This window comes from Peromyscus maniculatus, chromosome X (genome assembly GCF_049852395.1).
Source record: "Peromyscus maniculatus bairdii isolate BWxNUB_F1_BW_parent chromosome X, HU_Pman_BW_mat_3.1, whole genome shotgun sequence".
Taxonomy (NCBI): domain Eukaryota; kingdom Metazoa; phylum Chordata; class Mammalia; order Rodentia; family Cricetidae; genus Peromyscus; species Peromyscus maniculatus.
Window position 1 is genome coordinate 57,775,791 of NC_134875.1, and position 21,446 is coordinate 57,797,236.

The window sequence follows — 21,446 nt, forward strand, 5'->3', positions numbered from 1 at the left end:
GTCTGTCAAAAAAGCGCTCCTGAAAATTGTTTTGTTTAACGTTAAGCAGTAGAGAGTTCACGAAAATCTTTGATAGGCAATGAAACGTCTTATTAGCGTCGCTGTCTCTTTAAGGGGTATCCATTTTTGCATAATTTCATGAACATTCTGGAACCCGCTACACCACGTGACAAAACTCGACGCCATTTTTAGCCCCACCCCTAACCCCCCAAAGACTCCTCCTCCCAGGTAGTGTGGGTCATGGAGCGCGCTGAGGGAGGAGACGCTGATGGGGCTCTGGCAGAGGAGGGGCGCCCCGATTCTCCCCGAGCCCCTCCATCAACCATTTCGACCGCAGAAGCCATGGGCTCCCAGGAGCCCCCAGAGGCTGTCAGCCTGGGTGCTGAAAGCGCTCTGGCCACGTCTGACAGCGGAGGGGCCGGGGACCCAGCGGGTCGCGGTGGCCGTGGGCGAGGCTCATCGGGGCGGGGCCGTGGGCGAGGCTCCGCGGGGCGTGGGCGTGGGCGAGGCCCCCCGGGGCGTGGGCGAGGCCCTTCGGCTGGTGGGCGTGGGCGAGGCCCCCCGGAGCGTGGGCGAGGCCCTTCGGCTGGTGGGCGTGGGAGAGCACGGGGCCCACTGGTGCCCATGGGCGGCGGTGGCGGCCTTGAAGGTCCCGAAGTTCCTGGCTCCGCTCGAGGCCTGGCGGTTCCCGGAGGACTTCAAGGCCCAGCAGTTCTCGGCCAGGCTCGAGGCCCAGCGGTCTTCGGCCGGGCTCGAGGCCTAGTGATTCCCGGAGGGCTTCAAGGGCCAGCGATAACCGGTGTCTACCGGACCAGGGCCCGGGGAAGCCGCCGCAGGCCTTCGGGTGTTCGGTCCGTCGAAAAGTCCATGGAAGGTGAGTGGCTTTCGAGCTTTCGGTTCTCAGACCAAAGCGGGGGGACGTGGGAGCCTCGAAGGGGCTGGGCCACCAGGCACCTGTCGGGAGGCCGTGCAGGCCGCAGCCTGGCCTGCGTCCCGGGAAGTCATGGCCGGCCGCCCGCGCTGACGAGGGCCCAGAGCTGGCCGCTCCGTTTGGGCCTCATGGCGGGGTGAGGATTTGGACCCACGGAGGTGGCCAAGCCAAGGGACGGGGGTCTCGGATGGGAGGATCAGGCACGGGCGCCACTTTTTCTTTGTGTGTGTGTTTGTGTGTACACGCGTGTGTTTGTGTGTGTGTGTGTGTGTACACGCAAGCGAGAGCGCGTGCATGTGTGTGTTAGCCCCCCCACCTCCCGGCCCCTCAGGCGGCCTCGGTTTGCGCCCCCCCCCCCTCCCGAGTTAGCGCTGGGGCTTTGGCGGAGGCCCCTGGCGGGTTGGGCCGTGGGGTTCTCGTGCGGGGCTCTCGGGCCCACACACATGGCCTGGCGGCCTCGAGGCCTGGAGCCCTCACCCGGGGGGTGGGGGGGCTGGGGCGGGGCCTGGGGGCGCGGGGCGGGGCTACGCGTCAGCTCGGGCTCTCTTGGCGTGGGCGTCCCGGCCAGCAGGTGATCGGAGGACCGGGAAGGTGGGAAGGTGTCTGCGCATGCCTCGTGCCTCAGCCCGGCGGCCGTGAGGTGCGAAGGCTTCTACGGCTTTGGAGGGGTGGTTTGCAGCACAAATGAGCAGAAGCGGCGGCCGGAGCGGAACTTTTCTGTTCGGTTTCCCCAGGGAAAAGATGGAAGCCAGACAGTTACTGTCTCCAAACGGCCGCTCGTGGTGGTTGTAAACTTTAAAAAAAAAAAAAAAATTCGGGGCCAAGTTTGCGCTGGCTGGCGTGTGCTGCCTGGAGCAAGGGCTTTTGCGCTCCCTGGCTGCATCATCCCAGTTGTTCTGCTGAAGGGTGATAAGCCAGATGTGAATGAGGGGACAGTGATCTTGTTCATTTAATTAGGCATCCAAGAGTGCCTTGTGGAATTAAAGTACAAATTAAGAAAAATAAATATTTCTAGGGGGAAAGCGGATTCATTTTCTTTAATATACAGTTCTTTCGGGTTTTTTTTTAACTATTAACTATTATCCCCTACTATAGGATAGCTCCATTTAAACTCCCTTTATTTGTGTCTATTTATATTAGTTAGGAAGCTTCTGCAGTAGTAGGTTTCCGGATGTCTTTTCCAAAGTATCTTTAGTGTTAGTTATCCCTCTCCATAGTCCTGCTTCTACCTTGTCCGCCTTTCTTCTCACCCCATTTAACCCTCCCTTTCCCAGTTTTACACTAAGTGATTTGAATCTTAACTAGTGTATTTCCACCCTAAGAGAGTCCTACACTGCTATGTGTTAAAAGAATGTTACAGTGGGTTTTTTTTTTGTTGTTTTGTTTTTTGAGACAGGGTTTCTCTGTGTAGCTTTGGAGCCTTTCCTGGAATTCACTCTGTAGCCCAGGCTGGCCTTGAACTCACAGAGATCTGCCTGCCTCTGCCTCCTGAGTGCTGGAATTAAAGGCATAATTTGGATTCACTTTGGAAATGATGACTTTTAGAAATCAAGTTTGTCAAATAAAATATTTCTAAACTGTACACACTTCTTTTCAGTGAGAATTATAGTAAGGTCTTGTATATTATAACCAATATAATAAAATATAACCAGTATAATATATTATAACCAGAGATGGTCATCAGAGTGAGCAAGAGTTTGTAGTGACTTTGTTTGTTTTCTTTGTTTTCATGAACTCAAAAACAAGCCATGAGTTTAATGCAGGATGAATCCCAAGATATTGAGGAACAGTTTATTTTGCGTCTGCCTCCTGTAAGTAACTTGTATTTCTCAGAATAAATGTCTTCAGCGCACAAGTGTAGTTCTGCTTAGGTAAAATTTACATACATTTTAGGCTATAAAAAGTCAGAACATTTGCTTCCCAGAACTCATGTTCTATTAAGCAGTCCTATTGTAGTGTGTATCCTTCTCACAATATTTCTTTCTTCCTGTATATATCATCAATCATGTGGGTTAATTCCCTGTCCAAACAACTATGACAATGACAATTATGGATCATCCAGTCATTTATCACAAACATTAACAGCCAGTTTTCTGGACAGCCAAGGTAAGACTGTTCTAAAATTCTTTCTGTCATCTCAGAAGAGGTAGTTGGAGGAACTACCACTGTCACCTGCAAATTCATCACCAAGCAAGGTTGTCAAACTCATTTTAACATTAGGCTTGACTCTCATATCCCTTCTCATTGAAAAGCATGTTCAAGTATTATTTCATTTAGGAGGCTATGATTGAAAAGCATGTTCAAGTATTATTTCATTTAGGAGATGATCAGAAAGCTATTATCCATTATAGTTCATTAATATATCTAGTGAACTGTAGCTAAAGCCTTTCCTTAGCATCTACAATGGAAGAATAAGCAGTAAGAAGTAGAACTGAAAGGCTGGGAGAAGGCACCAAGTGTAGTTCCTAAAAGATAAAGATGAAATTTGAGTTGAATTCATTTGACTTGATTTATACAATGCATGGGCTCTCACGGTACATAGCATAGTTAACATTTGGGAAATGTAAGGTTTTATTTAAGGAAGACTCTTAAGACAATCTTTCTGATTTTTAATTTGCCTCCTTTTTAGGAACATGCTTATACTGTCAGGAAGATGATACATTCTAGAGGTGCTTCCATGAAGGATAAACTAAAAGTCGACTTTTCTTGTAAGTAGTTAATATCAAGATATTAAATATTAAATTAATATATTAAACAATAATTTGCTATATATTGGTATGTGCCGGGCACTAGGCATCCAACCTTTAGAAAAAATACAGTGTTACAATCAAATGCTTTCCTTCTTTTTTTAAGGAATATGTTTAAATGAATGAAATTTGCTTTTGGTGAGAACGAGAAAACAGTTGCTTGCTGTCTTTCTCACCTTTGTTACCATTGGAAAGAAACTTAGATATTTTTGAACTAGTAACATACAATATGTAAAAACAAGCTATAGATGCTCTCTTCTTTTTTGGAAGTTACTAATTGAATATTGATTTCTAGCCTTTCAAAAATAGTAAGTTTTATCGAAGAACTTGTCTGTCCCACATAAGTCCTCATTATTCAGATTCTTGGAGACTGAACAGTCCATTGGAATGTCAATATTAATTTTCTCTACTTTCCTTTAGCTGATGGACGTAATGCAGTTGTTCAGGTAGAAGATGTCTCACTGTCTGCTAAGCTGGTTAATTTGCCTTGTGTTATCGAAAGCATGAAAACTGTTGATAGAAAAACACTTTATAAAACAGCAGATATTTCTCAGGTATGAATTTTTTTGAGACATGGTTTCATATATCCCAGGATAGCCTCAAACTCAGTATGGTGCTGAGGATGACTTTAAACTTCTAATCCTTCTTTCTTCAACTACCAGGTGCTGCTGGGCGTACGAACATGCCTTTCTTGACTCTTAAGTTGTGCCGAGGAACAAACCTAGGGCTTTGTGCATGTTAGACAGACACTCGACCAACTTAGTGATAGTTCCAGATCCACAAAATATTTTTTTAAGTGCTGAGGACCAGGGCCTCATGCATGCTAGGCAAGTGCTCTACCTACCATTGAGCTATATCACTACAACTGGGTTGATTTTCTTAGCCTTCTAGTTCTCATACCCTTTGTGGAATCTTCAGTCTTTCTGCCAGTATTCTGCTCCAAATTTAAATGGCTATTTACCATTTATAATCACCAGACCAATTGCAGGGGAACATAATGTCATGCTCTGGTTTGATATCTGATACTTATTTTTTTTTATTTCTTTACTTTTACAGACTCCTGCTCTCTGTTTGCCATTTATAGTGACTTTCATTAATTAAAAATACAAATGGCTAAGGTCTTTTTCTGCAATTTGTACTATAACAGTGTATTAACACTAAAGAAACTTATTTACTTATCTCTACTGGTGCTTTATGATTTCCTCTCTAAATCATAATGCTAAAATGTATGCATTTTATGATATTGCTTCTGCAGGGGTAAACACTAGGTAAAAGTCAAATCTACATAACATGTTTCAAGGAGAGAGAAGAGGGAGAGAGGGGAGAAAGAGAGGATGGGAAAGGGATATATTAAAGAACCTGAAGGTATATTACATGTACTTGGTTTTGGGAAATTCCAAGAATCATCTGTTCTCCACATGTCTGGTGGTATGCCCATGATTTATTACTAACCAATATTTGGGGCAATAGTAAACTTCTTTGTCTTTGCTAAATATAGATGCTTGTATGCAGTTCTGATAGTGAGCCTCATCCTTCCCCGGAAGAACCAGTTGCCTCTACTGATCCTCCTGTAACTGGAAAAGGTGAAGGGAAGACACAGAAAAAAAAATATAACTGGAAGCATGGCAGTAAGTCACCGATCCCTTGCTCCTTCTGCCTGACTACATTTATCTATTGAATTGCAAATCCCTATGAATCGGGGACCTCTTACCTGGTTTATTAACTTCTTATGTTTAAAGAAAGAAGTCATACCATGAGCATGACACATTTCTTTATCAAATTCATGTAGATATAGGACAGTCATCAGTCATATGGTATATTTCATCATGTTTTTATTTTAGTTACTCCACCACTTAAGAATGTCAGAAAGAAAAGGTTCCGGAAAACAGCAAAAAAGGTTAGTCTCATGCTACTTGTGTTTCTGTAGGGTGAATTAGGAGAGGACTATGAGGGAGAAAGAAAGGTAGGAAGTCAGTTGGGAATTCATTGATTCACTTGTATGTCCAATAAAGAATGCCTACCAGATGTGGTGGTACCTACCTGTAATCTCAGCACCTGGATGCTAAAGTAGAAGGATCATGAGTTAAAGACAGTCCCTGGCTACAGAATGAGACCTTGTCTCAAAAATGAAAAAAATGAAGAATATGCACAATCCACGGAATTATGAGCTAGCAGTTGTGACTACAGCAGTGAATGAAAATAGACCCAGTTCTTTAGGTCATAGGCTCACTGTTAGGGATTTAGAAGAATCATGATTTGATATTTCAGCTCACGCTTTTAGCTTTCAACTGCCAGGCATGTTGATTAAGGCCTGTGATCTCAGCATTTGAGAAGCTGAAGCAAGAGGATTGCCTTCAGTTGGGAGACACCTTGGGCTACGTCTTCAGTATCAGGCTAGCTAGGGATACACAGTGAGATTTTTTTTTCTAAAAAAGATCAAGTTTTAAATTGAACTCATCTAGTACCAGATAAAGTAGGAATTCTGCTTAAATCCGTAACCTTACTTCAGGTGAGCTACAGGAAGTGTACGGTACCTTGGACTCATTTAAAAAATTCAATGAAAAACATTGAAATAATCAGATATTCAAATGCAATTGAAATAAATAGAAGTTTACCATGTACTCTTTACCCCTTTGTAGCATTTTACAAAACTAGAGAATGATATCACAAATGAAATGATCATTATTGCAATTTACCAATCTTAATGAAATTTCTCATCTGCCTATACTTATGTATTTGTATATATATTTAGTTCTATGCAGTTTTGCTACATGGCTAGCTAGATTCATGACCCACCTACATTGTCAAGTTGTTAAACAGTTCCATCACCACAAAAATCTCTCATAATTGTCCTTTTGTAACTACTTATACTTCCTTCCTGCTTTACACTCTTGATCTTTAGTGCCTAGCAATTCAAAATCTTTTCTTTATCTCTGTAGTTTTGTTATTTTTATGACATTCAATAAATTGAACATACAGTATAGCATCTAAGAATAACATGTATCAATAGTTCTTTTTTATTGCTGAATTGCATTTCATGGTGTGAATATAACCAGTGTGTTTAACTGTTTACCCATTAAAACATAACTGTATTGTTTCCAGTTTTTGATGATTATAAATAAGGCTGTGAATAGGTTTTTGTGTGAACTTAAATCCTAATTCCTCTAGGATAAATGCTCAGGAATAATGCTGAATCATATGATAGTGGCATATTTTAAAATATTTTTTAGATTTTAATTCATTTTACATAATGTCTATGAATGCTTTGCCTGCATGCACATATGTGTACCACAGGTGCCTGTTGGATTTCCTGGAACTTGAGTTAAGGATGGTTGTGAGCCACCATAAAGTGGTCCTCTGTAAGAGCAACAAGTTCTCTTAACCACTGATCCATCTCTATAGCCCCCGCAAGTGGCAGGTTTATACAAATATTTTTGAGATAGGGTCTTTCTCATGTAGTCCAGGCTAGCATTGAACTTGCTGTGTGGTCACAGATGAACTTTTTCATGCCACCACCTCTCAAGTGCTAGCGTTACAGGAATTTATCACCACACCTTGTTTTATATGTTGCTAAGGATTAATCCCAGAGCTTAGTTCACATTAAACAAACCCTTTACCACCTGAGGCATGTCACTTGTCAAACATTAGCTTTTAAAGTTTATTTACATTCAGCCAGGCGGTGGTGGTGCATACCTTTAATCCCAGACAGGTGGATCTCTGAGTTCGAGGCTAGCCTGGTCTACAAAGTGAGTTCCAGGACAGCTAGGGCTGTTACACAGAGAAACACTGTCTCAAAAAAATTATTTACATTCATTTAGTGTGTGTGCATGCATGTGTGCAACAAGTCGAGCTCACAGGAAAACTTGAGAATCAATTCTAAGTATCAGATTCAGGTCATCAGGATTGATAGCAAGCATACTAATGCTGAGCCACTTCACTAGCCACTAGTATTTTTAGTTTATACTGTTTTCAGAGGAACTATCATTTTATATTAACACTGATAGTATATGGATGATACAAATTCTCCACCTCCTCACCTGCATTAGGTCTTGTCATTAGTTTATTTTATTTTAGCCATTCTTATAAGTGTGTAGTGATTTTCATGTGGAATTAATTTGGATAGATTATGGCCTTGAATTCACAGCAATGCTTCTGCCTCAGTGTCTGAATGCTGGGATTGCAAACATGCACCGTGACACTGAGCTTCTTTTACCCATTTTCTAAAATGACTTTTTGTTGTTAAATTCCAAGAGTTCTTTTTCTGTTCTGTATACTATTCTTTCATCATATATGCATAGTTTATTAATACCTTCTCGTAGCTGGTGAGCTTGAATTTTTAGTCCTCTTCACAAGCACTTGTAGACAGCAAGATTTTTTGTTTTGATGAGGCTGAATTTATTGATGTTTTGTCCTAAGGATTTTACTTTTTTGTTGTTACTTAGCCTAGATACTGAAGATTTTATACTTATGCCTGAAATCCATATTTCAGTTTTATAAAATGTGAGTTTTAATTCAAGATTCCCCTTCTCCCTTTCTTCTTCCTCTACTCTCTCCCTCTCCTCCTCCACCTCTTCCTTGGGAATATTTGTATGGTACTGTTTATGGGTTCTTTATTCTGTTCCACTGATCCATGTGTCAATCCTTCCGCAGATACTATAATTGTGGTAAGTCTTGAAATCAGAAGATTGATTGCTACCACTTTGTTTGCTTCAATATTGTTTTAAAAACTTAGAATCAGTATCCTTCCATATGAATTTTAGAATAAACTTGTATACAGAAAACATTGTCAGAATTTTGAAAGAAACCATGTTAAAGTTGTAGATCAACTTTCCTAATTTATGTGTTAACTTTGGCTTAATAACCTGCTAGTCAATTAAATTTATTGTCTACTAAATGTAAAAGCAGTTAAATATAGTTGTAGAGCTCTTTAAGCTTGACTTAAGTAGAAAAATCAAAATAGAACATTGTTCTTTGTTGTGCTTTACTTCATAGCTCCCCAGTGTCAAACAAATGGATGAAATCAGCTTCAGTGAGGTACAGCAGTGCTCATAATCTTCATTGTTTACTTTACTATGCTTTATATAAACATATAGATACACACACTGGATTTTATTCACTGGGAAATAATGATTTAATGTCCAATAAGAACTTCTAGGGTAAAAGATTAAGAGTTTTGCTAGTATTGCCATGCATTGCAAACTGCTTTTACCCCCTTATTTTCATTTCAAAAGCCATTCCTTGGAGTCCAGGGATCAATTTACTAACAATTGCTTGAACTAATGGGACTTCTCATCAAAAGCCTTGATTTATATTTGTGTCATGAGGAATTAATTGCTGTGGAGTAATTGTTTAAAATTGTATTCAAGTGAGAACATGTAGATAGGATCTAATTTTTTTTAGGAACATTTTAATAATAAAGATGGAAAATGAAGTCTGGGAATTTGAATTTTAAACCAAATTATTCATAAATAACTAACATGCAATTATTCTTTGCCAATGAGTCAAGGCAAATAATAAAACATGAATGTTGAAAATCTTTTCCATAGAGTTATAGACAGATACGATTAAATATTTCAAGTGATTTAATTTGAAAAATGAGCTTGCTATGCAAAAATACAGATTTTGGATTGATTTCTTCATAAATAGCACTATTTAAGTAGAACTTTCATTGGATGAGCATCTAACAAGGCCCAGTCATTTCAGTTCATTAATATATAGGAAAAAGGTATTTCATAAAACTGAGTGCTAAATGACATTCCTGGTGTTTCCTTCCATGCTTTGCTTCAGTGCACTGAATCTCCAAATGTGGAAAAAGAAATGAAGAGACTGCTGTGCTCAGATGCTGAAGCCATCAGTGTCCGTATCCTTTATATCAAATATTTCCCTATAGTCTGTTTCATCTCGTGCATGTTCTGACAAATCGCACCTCTGGTTGGTGTTTTTGCTTTTGTTTGAGATGTTGGGGATCAAATTCAGAGCCTTACTACACTAGGTAGTCCCTGCACCACTAAGCAGCATGCTTAGTCCTCACTTGTAATGTTTGAGTGCCTGGTTGATGTGTATAACTTAAGATTTTTGAAATGTTATTTTCTAGCTATAAATGGTAAAGACAGACAATCGAAGTGTATTTATGTGTGTAATTTAATATAAGGCAGTTTTCCACACTAGGAATGCAGATGCAATGATCTAAATTAAATACTAAGAGCATTCTTATTTAAAAAGCCACTTCCCTTTCAACGGTGTGTTCTCTCTCTTCTGCTTTTTCCTTGACTGCTGTACTTTCAGGCTGGGAAGTCATTGCTGATGATGAAACCAAGGAAATAGAAAGTCAAGGATGCATCTCAGGCATTTCAGGAACCCCACAAATGAGTGGCCCTCCCTCATCAGGTACTTTATCGAAAACAGAGGAAGAGCTTTGGATAAGGGCAAGTGTTAACTGTGTGACAGGGCCACAGACTCACAGACCAATCACAGAAAAAGGATGCTTTTGTCCTTCTTCCTCATTGGTCCTTCTGTGCTTTTAGGGTTTTAGATTGGAATTCTAATGTCCTAGATACCCTGGTATTCAACTTCCTATAGGCCCTTAGATTCTCTAGATATCTTGATAATTGAATACAGATGAATGTTAGTGTTTCATATTCCTTGTTCTTATTTTACAAAGGGAATAATCTTCCCATAGGAAAATAATTTATAAAATTCACTGGTTGCCCAGTGAATTACATAGTAAGGCATATACTTCTATTTGGGGTTATGGTTATTTCCAAAGCTTCAGATTGCTTCATTTTTCCCTTGCTTAAAATCAATAGACTATGATATGCTTCGAGAGATGTTTGGTGATTCTCGCAGTAACAGTAATGATGTGGAAGATAAGGCTGATAAAATTGAAGCTGAGGAGGAGGATGAAGGAGAGGAGAGTGATGATGATGATGATGACGATGACGATGAAGAGGATGAAGAGGAAGAAGAAAAGAAGATAGACAGTTGGGAAGCGGAATTAGAAAGGGAGCTGCAAGCCAAATTTATTCAATCTAGCTCCGAAGAGGAAAACAAAGACTATGATTACAGTTCAATAAGTAAGCCAAAGGAAAGACAGAGGAATCTGGTAGTCTGGGTGGTGGTATAAAAGGCTAACTTTGAATGTGCATTATGTGCAATGCTTAGTTTTCAGAAGTCTTTTGTCCTTAGAGTTCCACTTGATTTGTGACTTGGTCCATTATTTATTTATTTAGTTAGTTTTTCAGGACAGGCTTTCTCTGTGTAGTTTTGGTGCCTGTCCTGGATCTTGCTCTGTAGATCAGGTTGGCCTTGAACTCTTGATCCATTATTTAAAGCTCTATTTATATGCAAAAATCCTTTCTCTACCTTTTTCAGTCACAGGAATTCAGAAATTGATTTATTACAAAGAAAAAAAGCTTCAACAGGTTTATAAGAAAGCTCAACGACAGAAAGACCTCCTTAGGAATGTGGAAAACTTGACCCTTAAGGTAAGTTCTTTTTGGCTGTTAGACGTCCTGATGTACTACTTTCAAAATTCCATCTCTATGTTTCCACTCATGACATCACTGTGTAGTTCATTCATAAACATAAATAACTTCTTAGAAACAACCACTAAGAATATCCTTGTTTTATTATATCTGAGTAATTTTTATAATCTAAGTATTTTTATGGGGAGTCGGACCAGGTGACCTGAGATAATGACCAGTATTGAACATTTACTATACAAACAGTGCCTGAAAGAGTTATGTAGTATTGTTTCATTTAATCCTCAGGTCCCTGAAACGTAGATACTGTCACCATTCCCACTCTATAACGAATTAAAACTAGCTGGGCGTGTGGCACGTGCCTTTTATCATCAGTACTGGGAAGGCAGAGGTGGTTCTCTATGAATTTCAGAACAACCTGGTGTATATAACAGGTTCCAAATTAGCCAGGGCTACACAATAAGATCTTGTATCAAAAAAAGGAAAAGAAAAAGGAAAATAGAATTAAAACTCCAAGAGGAACCATAGTAATTTGTAATTCTAGAATAAACCTGTTGTTTATACCAAAATACATTTATTTCAGTAAAAAAGGAGCAGATTCATTTAAAATTCTTATATGATGAAATGTGAAGGAATTATTTTATTTTTATGGATACCTTTTTCAGAGTTTCAGTGAAAGGAAAAGATATTGTTATGCCACATTTGCTCCCATCTTGGTAGTAAGGTGATTGTAAAGCACTAAGAGAGCCTGTGCTAGATTTCATTTTTTGTGGAGCAGTAGTTGTCAAAGGGAAGCAGCTTGGCATAGAGCTATATCCACTTTGGCTGTAGTCCTTTAGAATAGCCAAAGATAATAGGTATAGATACATCTTGAAAGATTCAGATGTCTGGTACTATTGTGATATATGTCTGATTCACATATATGTGTTATTGTATATAGTATTAGGAGTAGTAATGTTCTGTTCTAGTGAGGGGGAATGGAGGATTTGTACAACACCAGGGAAAATGTAGCATGTAGACATTTCACCCATTTATTTTAGGACAAGAAAAAATGCTGTAGAGAGTACATAAAATAAATAAGATTGGATTGTTAGGCAGAAGTTTTGTGCTCCAGTTTTTCTAAAAAGTGTGTTCTTCCTATAATTGACAGATTTCTTATCAAATATGTGACAAACTGTGTTCTGTGGCTCTCTCTTCCTTTAAGATACACCTTTCAACACTGGTACATTTTATTTTTTTTCCAGAGGCATTTCCAGTATGTTTTGGAGCAGCTTAACATATTGGAAAAACAAAAGTGTGAGGAGGTAAGAAGTATGTTTTTAAAGAAATAATTTGCTATAAAGAACTCACCCACTTCTAACCTAATTTCGGGCTGTGTGTCTTATAAGAATAGTGGTAAACATATATTCTGAGTGAGAATAGCAGCGTGGATCAAAGTCTTTGCAAATCTGTTCATTTAACAGTTACTGAATATCACTGGAGTGAAAAAGCACTGGATAAAGGGTGTTGAGTAAGATAGATAAAATACTTGTCCTCATAGAGCTAATGGTCTGCCAGGGGAGATTGATGGTAAACAAATGATCATATAAATGTTTAAGTACAAATTCCAAAGAAGCTCTATGAGGGGGGAAATGTCAGTATTCCCATTACAATAAGGAGAGTCCTGGATTCAATTACAAGCACATGGCAAACCTCCCCAAGGAAATTATATTTATGCCTACATTGGAAGAGTAGTCTAACAGTAGGATGAGCCCCTTGGGTGGAGAATATTCAAGGTCTCACACAGGAAGAGAACTTGACTACTTGATGATCTCTGAGTCATTTAAAGCCATAAAGAGAGTTGTTTACCGTAAGATCAGAAAATAAAGCAGAAGTTATATCACTTGACAGTAGGCTAGGATACGAAAGATGGGTTTTAGTTTTAAGTGGGTTTAAGAAATTCCTTGCTGAGTATGAAGCAGGAAAATCAGACCTAGCCTAAACTTTTATTTAAATTTTTTATTTTATAAATGTATGTGTGCACATGTTTGTGTGTATGTGTGTGCATGTTTGTATGTGTGTGTGTGTGCGTGCGCACACACAGGACCATGTGTTTGGAGATCATAGGACAACTGGTGGGAATGGACTATCTGCATCATATGGGTCCTGGGATCAAACTCATTTTTCAAGTAGGTCCTAGGATCAAACTCAAGTTTTCAGGCTTGTACAGCAAGCATTTTTAAATTCTGAGTCATCTAGCTAGCCTAAGACCCAGACGTTTTTAATGAATCTTTGAACTATCTCTTTAACAACCAAGGCCTCAGGCTACACCAGACCTAAGAGTTGACTCAGAAGAACTTATAAACCACATTTTATTTAACTATTCTTCTGCTGATAGACATTTTATTTGTTTCTTCTCTTTGAGTATTACAAATAATATTGCTGTGACCATTTACATGTGAGAGGATGTATTTTTTTTAAATTCATGTACTTGGGAAATAACTCACTGTGACAGTTAAAGTTTATAATTTTTTTAAAAGAATTATTTATTATCTATATAGAAGAGGGCGCCAGATCTCATTACAGATGGTTGTGAGCTGCCATGTGGTTGCTGGGAATTGAACTCAGGACCTCTGGAAGAGCAGTCGGTGCTCTTAACCTCTGAGCCATCTCTCCAGCCCGAGAGGATGTATTTTTAAAGGATTGATAGGACTTAGGTCAGTTAAAGGGTGATGCAGGAAAAGAAAGGATTAAAATAGATGACATGTCAGGTTTCTAACTTGAGTGACTTATTCAAAGCCACAGAAGAGTTTCCAATGGGAAGCGAAGGGAGTTAAGCTTATGAAGCTATATAGATAGTATGCACAGTTCTCACTATACAGTCGTCCTGCAGGTAACAACTTGAAAGAGTCTGGACTTTATATTATGAGGCTCTTATGGTAAAGGTATTGCTCATTGCCCCTATTTCTACAAGGCCAGAGGCATTCTTACAGTATGTGTCTTTCTTTCTTCTCACAAACCAGACAACCAGTTTGTTGTTCAAAGATTATATTGTTTTCATCCATGTTCAGTAGTTGGTATTGAGAACTGCCATTTCTAATACAGAAATGTAATTGTAAACTTGACTCACTAATGATTTATTTGGTGCCTAATTTAAGCTAAGTTCTGAAAGGAGTTTGTCTCTGACTTCAGTTGGGGAAACTCATGAGAGGTTAGGGATTTTTTCCTTTTAATCTTTTAAAAAACTTTAAAAATTGTTTTAGTATACAAAATAATGGGTTTCATATGACATTTACCATACGCATACATATATTATTACACCTTGTGCCTCCACGATTGTCCTTCATATCTCCTTCCCTCCCCTTCTCACTGGAGAGGAGGAAGAGAGTATGTGTGTGCGTGAGTGCATGCATTTTACCATTTCAAGTTTTTAAAATATTAGATCCTGTACATCTGACTTAGAAAGCATGAGTGGAATATAAGATGCTGATTGGTCAAGACTCTGAATTGCTAAATTGCCCTGTAACTTGGCAGGAGCAGCAAATGAAACTTGGCACTAGTAGTCAGTGGTGATTCAGCATTAGTCATCAGTGGTGACGGCAGAGTCTCATTAACTGGGCAAAGTCCAGAGAATAAATTACTATTGAATGCCCAGCCATGATGGGAACATCCATAACACCCTCCTCAAGACTCTGGGAACATCATGGAAGGAGGGACAGAAAGAATGTAATAGAGCGAAAGCTGGGGGCGGAGAGGGGGTGGTTGGTATAGGATACTGACTTACTTCTGGGCATGACACAGTTGTTGCAGTTGGGCCTATCCATAGCTTGTCAAGGAAGGGTCTCACCTATCCCTGAGGATTTACCTAGAACATTTGATGAGGGAAGTAGAGGCACTTTTTTCTCGTAATGTACACATGCTACTATAAAGAACCCTGCCGGGTGGTGGTGACACACACCTTTAATCCCAGCACTCGGGAGGCAGAGGCAGGCGGATCTCTGTGAGTTCCAGGCCAGCCTGGGCTACCAAGTGAGCTCCAGGAAAGGCGCAAAGCTACACAAAGAAACCCTGTCTCGGAAAAACCAAAAAAAAGAACCCTAAGGAAACCATTGGGTCAAAAAGACATGAAATAGAAGTGGTGCTACTTGGGAATAGGGAGGAGATTCACTAGAGTGGGAGCGGAGCCAGGAGGAGGGGTGGTACAAATACATTATGTATTACCCTTAGTAGGTAAAATTAGTATATTCTGACAAAAACTTTTGAAGCAAGATGGCTCACCTTGTAAAGGCACTTCTTACTGAGCCTTACAACCTAAACTTAACTCCTAGGATCTACATGGTGGAAGGAGAGAACTGACTCCAGTATGTTGTCCCCTTTCTACAGCATGTTCACTGTGGCATGTGTGCATCCCCTACCCATACATAACATTTTGAAGTTATAAAAAAAAAAAAGAAAAGAAAAAAGAAAAAACTTGGCAAAGACTCAGAGGCCGCAACCCTAGAAAAAGCACTCCAGGCAGCTGAGGAATGCCGAGAGCAGGAGAAATTGTCTTCCCCAGGGAAGAGCACACCAGTTGGTTATCTTAGTGTCATAGTACTAAATGGTCAGTCCTGAAAGCATATACATACAGGTAACATGCAAGCTGAGCAGGTTGCATCGATATATTTAGGAGTGTGTGTGTGTGTGTGTGTGTGTGTGTGTGTGTGTGTGTGTGTGTGTGTGTGTGTGTTACATGATATACATGGGAGGGAGGGGGACTGAAAGGAGGAAAGAGAGAGGGATAAATGATGTAATTATAATCATAAAAAACTTTATTAGCCTTTAATCCCAGCACTCGGGAGGCAGAGCCAGGCGGATCTCTGTGAGTTCGAGGCCAGCCTGGGCTACCAAGTGAGCTCCAGGAAAGGCGCAAAGCTACACAGAGAAACCCTGTCTCGGAAAAACAAAAAAAATTATTTAAAAACTTAGCATAAGTTCGTTTTGAGAAAATATTATCCCAATTGCTTTATCATCTGACTCTTACAAAATGACTACAGTGATATTCTTTTTTCTTTTACTGTGAGCTGTGACCTCTGTATATTTTTTTCATAGAAGTCTAGATTCTTAACAGTAAACCTATTCAGTTTTGGAGCATATTCAATTTTAAGCTTCCCTTTATAAGTCTGGTATAATGAAAGTCATTATGGTCACAGCATTGTGCTTGAGTTCTTGATAGTGTGACTGCTCTTTGGAATGTTGTGAAAACTAAGATGATCTCAAAAATGCCAAGTAAACAGTTACTTTGGTCTATATAAGTAAATACCAGATGAAGTAATAATTTTAATATTGCAGATAACCTGTCCTCTGTTTTCCTCTGGTTTGTGATATGAAGCAGTGAGGAATTCTATCATGTTGAGAGGTTTTTGTTTGTTTGTTTTTTTTCTTTTTCTTTGTCACTTTAGGGTCTTGATTTATTTGGAGATTGTTTTGAATACTGGCTACAGGTCAAAATTAGAAAACCTTTTGTGGATGAGCTGCAGTTCTGTGCTTATGAGTTGTATCTAGGGATTGACCACTCTCTAAGCAGAATCCTTTACCTTCTTAACCTTTTTTTTTGGCTAGATTTGGGTCATTCTCATTGAAAGTTTAGCTGCATATGAACCAGGGATTTTAAATATCAGAGGCCATATCTCAATAATATGTCCTGTTCAAAGAACATTTAGATTTATGTTTACGAAAAAGAGGTAGAAAATAATAGTAGTGCATGTGGGGAAACAATCCAAGGAGCACTGAGACTCAGTACCATCTCAAGTTTAGGAGTCCAGGCAGAAATACTAGTTAGTCAGTAACAGTTTTTCCTTTGTTAAACTATCTGTGTTTCTTTAAATCTTTGTTGATCTGAAGTAGAGGAATTAAGGTATAAATGTGGGTGATTTATACAGCCTTAATAACCTTGAAATAAACTACCTGAATATTATGCTATATCTTAAAAGGTGGACAAATGCTTATGGATAATACCTTTTAACCTTTTGAATATTCTTAAAATGAGTTTGTCCTGTTGTACATGTTTATCATTTCTTTCATATGGTAAAAAGGACCTTTATCATACTTTTGAAATTGTAATGAAGGATGTTTTTAAAAATAAAGTTTGGAATATCAGAAAAAGTTCATACAGCTTTTGTAATGTTTCTCTACCTCTCTCTCCTTACAGATTTATCACCTACAAGAACAACTGAAATGTTTTCTGAAGGAGTAAGGAAACCCTCAGTCTAGCATATAAAGTGGATTCACCTTCCAGATGAAGACCAAGTGGAACCACGAGTTACTTTATCTTGACCAACTGTATTTGCTTAATTGAATATTTTTCACTAGTTACAGTAAATTTAAAAGTCATAGTCTTGTAGAAGGGGACAGTATAAAATGCACAGTAGGTTTAGAGACCCCACTCACCATGAGATTTTGTTTTACTTTGTCAATTTGAGGTTATATATATATATGTGTGTGTATATCTTGTCTTTTGTTCTATGGTACCATGAGATCATTCAGCCGTGTTTGTCAAAGGCAGATGATGTAGTCTAGAAGGATGTTTGACTGTTTTACAGATGTTAGCTTTTGAAATTCCATTTTAAGTATTTCCTACAATATAGAAAATAGTAAACTTGTCAGGTTGTTATCCCAGCATTCAAAAGGGAGAAGCAGAAGGCTCACAGTTGAAGGCCAGCCTGGGATACATATGAAACCCTGTCTCAAAAAGCAAAACAAAATAAAAAATGAAAACACCCCTAATTTCTATCAAAGGCTAGATCCTGTCACACTTATTTAAATGCCTACCTCTCGGCATTTCTCAGGTTCAAGGCTGCTTTCCTGCTCACTGATGATTTCTCGCTACTTATCTTTGCTCTATGATTAGGTATTGAGGGCTGTAGCTGGTTGTTATTCTTTAGCTAAGAGAAGAATTAGAGCAAAGATGTTACTCTTCTTCTATGTCTTCCCACTGTAACAACTCCCATAAGAAAAGATTGGTAAAAACTAGATTCCTGTATTGCCTATGAAGACTTCCTTAGTAACCCTGGATTTCTTTTTTTAAAAAAAAAAATTATTGATTCTTTGTGGATTTCACATCATGCATCCTGATTCCACTCATCTCCCTGTCCCCTCACTTCCACCCCCCCCCCAAAAAAAAACCCCAAATTTAAAAGTAAAAACAAAAAACAAACAAAAAAGGCAAAACAAAAATCAAATTTAAGAAATCTCATGGAAGCTGTAGAGTGGTCCAGTGAGTCACACAGTAAGCCCTTTAGTCCATACATCTTTACTTTTAAGTGTTCATTGGTCTGGTCTGAGGAATCTGGCTTCTGTTACACTATCAGTGCTGGGCCCTCACTGGGACTCCTCTTGGATATCTTACTGTTGCCCTGTGTCATGGAAATCCTGTAGCTTTGGATCTGCAGGTCCAGACCCTTCACATGCTCCTGCAGTTCATAGATGAGGTGGATGTTGGGGTGGGCTGCCTTGTAGGTTACTTTGTAGTGCTGCTTCTGGGCAAGGTGGTAGCTGGGTTGGTCAGCCTGCCAGCTTTCCCTCATCGTCACCACCCAGGTGAGCTCTCTAGCACTGCCCCTGGCTAGCTCACCCAATGTAGCAGGCAGAAAGGAGTGAGGCCAGTTCTGCTCTCACACCATTGGTCTAGCTCACCCATACTCAAGCACCAGGGTAGCTTATTGCTTTGCCCAGGCGAGGTGCAGGGCCCACTCTCCAGATTGCTCCACTTGGTGAGGGGCAGGGCCAGCTCTTCGGTTCTCATTGTCATGCCCCTGAGGCCAGCTCTCCTGCCTGTCACAGGTATAGTGTGTGTGTGGGGGGGGGGGGGAGCAGGGAGCACATTTCCCTTACCCATGCCACCCCAAGGTATATGAGGGAGGGGGGGCAGATTTCCTGCTCTCACACCCACAGGCCCATTTCATCTGTGTCTCCACCAACAGGGTCAGCTCTAGGGTGCTGCCCAGGCGAGGTGCTGTGCCCACTTTCCTGTGTGCTGCAGCCAGTGCAGGGCAGGACCAGCCCTTTCATGGCTCCAGGGCCAGTGCTCTCACCTGCCACAGGTGGCGAGGGGAAGGAGAGCTTTTTTTCTCACCCATGCCACCACATGGCAGATGAGGGGGGCAGAGTCAATCCTGCTCTCATAACCGCTGGGCCAGCTCACCTGCACCCCCACCAACAGGGTTAGCTCTATTGTGCTGCCCAGGTGAGGTGCAGGGCCGCTTTCCTGAGCGCTGCAGCTGGTGGTGGGGGCCGGTTCTCCCACGCTCATGACCTCAGGGCCAGCTCTACTACTGGCCACAGGTGACAAGTGGGGGGGGGAGAGGTCATCTCTTTTCCACTACCACATGGCAGATGAAGGGTGAGGCCAGATCTCCCATGCAAGTTTGAGGCACCAGATCACTTCTGCCCCCATCGATGGGGTCAGCTCTATTGTGCTGCCTGGGCTAGGTGTAGGGCTCATTCTCTTGGGTGCTGCATCTGGTAAGGGGCAGGATCAGCTCTCCCACTCGTGACCCCAGGACCAGCTTTTCCCACCAGCAGCAGGTGGCAAAGGGTGAGAGGCAAGGGGGTTATCTCTCCCTCACCCATGCCACCACGTGACAAACCATGAGACTAGCTTGCACACTCTCGTGTCTTCAGGGCCAGCTCACCTGCACCCATGCCAGCAGGTGAGCACCCAAGGCCCGATCTCCCAAGTGCTACAGTTGGTGAGGGGCAGGGCCAGTTCTCCCTAGTGCTGCCCCTATTGAGGGGTGGGGCCAACTCTGCATCCCTATCCTCACTGCTTTCAGTGGTAACAGGAGCCACTCAGACGTCAACACAGACTGTGGCTGTGGCAGGTCCACGGATCCAGACATGGCCCCTGGCAGCAGCCCAGGCCTGCATGACACCATGACCCTGGGTGGCAGCACAGGCCACTCTGATCTGCGTGGCCCTGGCAGAGGTTCAACCCTGAGACACTAACATGGCCCTAGGTGGTGGCCCAGACCCCTGACATCTGTGTGGCCCTAATTGGCACTATAGGCCACGGACAGCAATACAGACTCCAGTTGTGGGTGGACCACAGATCCAGACATAGTCCTTGGCAGCAGCCAGGGCCCAGATGTCACCATGTCCCCGGCTGGCAGTGCAGGTCACTTATATTGGCATGGACCCAACAGCCCTGTGGTCTTCAAACCCCCAAATGGCCCCAGGTGTGTGCCCAGATCCTGGGTATCTGCACTGCCTTCAATGGGAACAGGAGCCTGAGACATTATCGAAGACCCTGGCTATGGCAGGGCCACGGACCCAGACATGGCCCTGGCTGTAGTTCAGGCCTATATAACACCTTGGCCCTGGGTGGCAGTGCATGTCACTCAGGTCTGTATGGGCTCTGCAGCAGTATAGCCCTCAGGCACCAAGAAGGCCACAAAGGGAGGACCAGATGCCAGGCATCAGTATGGCCTTTGGTGGCAACACAGGCTGTGAACATCAGCACAGACTCAGGCTGCAGTAACCACAGGCCCAAACATAGTCCTTGGCAACAGCCTGGGCCTGGATGTCATTGTGGCCCTAGTTGCCATTGCAGATCACCCAAATCATCATGGTCCCAGTGGTGGCGTGGCCCCCAAATGCCAGCATGTTCCTAGGTGGCAGCCCAGACCCTGGGCATCTGCTCACCCTTCCGTGGTAAAAGGAGCCACAGACATTGACAAACACCCTGGCTGAGGTAGGACCATAGATCCAGACATGGCCCACAGCCACAGTTCAGGACCAGAGGACACCATGACCCAGGGGGACAGCATGGGCCACCAAGGTCTATATGGTCCCAGTGGTGGCAGCTTGACCCTCTAAGACCAACATGGTATCAGGTGTCAGCCCAGACTGAGGGTCTCGGCACAGCCCTTGGTGGTAACAGGAGCTGTGGATATCAACTCAGAGCCTGGTCACAGCAGGGCCACGGACCCAGACATGACCCCAGGCAGCAGTCTGGCTGGATGTCACTATGGTCCTGGGTGGCAGTACAGGAATCCATGATTGGCATAGCCCTTGTAGGGGGCACATCCTTTGTACATCAACATGGTCCCAGAGAGTGGCTCAAAGGCCCTCAGTGGTAGCAGGAGCCATAGATATCAACACAGACCCCAACAGCTGTATTAGGGTCATGGACCAAGTCATGGCCCTTGGCTGCAGCCCAGGCCCAAACATCGCCATGGCCCTGGGTAGCAAGCAGGGCATCTACCTCAGCCCATTCCTCACCACCCTTGCTTCTTCAGATCTGTCTCTCTCTGCGGCACATGAATTGTC

General features: G+C 41.8%; 1 protein-coding gene across 2 annotated transcripts; it reads left to right on the top strand.

Moving 5' to 3' along the window:
• Positions 1-204: 204 nt before the first annotated feature.
• Taf7l (TATA-box binding protein associated factor 7 like) lies at positions 205-17,779 on the top strand. Of its 2 annotated transcripts, XM_006986428.4 has the most exons (13): positions 205-874; positions 2,678-2,742; positions 3,561-3,639; positions 4,099-4,232; positions 5,177-5,306; positions 5,520-5,575; positions 8,671-8,712; positions 9,466-9,538; positions 9,964-10,065; positions 10,485-10,751; positions 11,050-11,162; positions 12,404-12,463; positions 17,329-17,779. In XM_006986428.4, exons 1-13 carry the CDS (start codon positions 241-243, stop codon positions 17,371-17,373), a joined length of 1,800 nt encoding a protein of 599 aa, XP_006986490.3. In that variant the 5' UTR covers positions 205-240; the 3' UTR covers positions 17,374-17,779. The 2 variants fall into 2 exon arrangements, with proteins under 2 accessions (XP_006986490.3, XP_042125305.1); XM_042269371.2 differs by lacking the exon at positions 8,671-8,712.
• The last annotated feature ends 3,667 nt before the right edge of the window (positions 17,780-21,446 follow it).

Excerpts from the sequence above, each read along its gene's own strand:
- Taf7l (XM_006986428.4), top strand. The coding sequence starts at position 241 with ATGGAGCGCGCTGAGGGAGGAGACGCTGATGGGGCTCTGGCAGAGGAG. Across the intron at positions 10,066-10,484 it reads GAGTGGCCCTCCCTCATCAG|ACTATGATATGCTTCGAGAG; the intron begins GTACTTTATCGA and ends TAAAATCAATAG. Across the intron at positions 12,464-17,328 it reads AAAAACAAAAGTGTGAGGAG|ATTTATCACCTACAAGAACA; the intron begins GTAAGAAGTATG and ends CTCTCCTTACAG.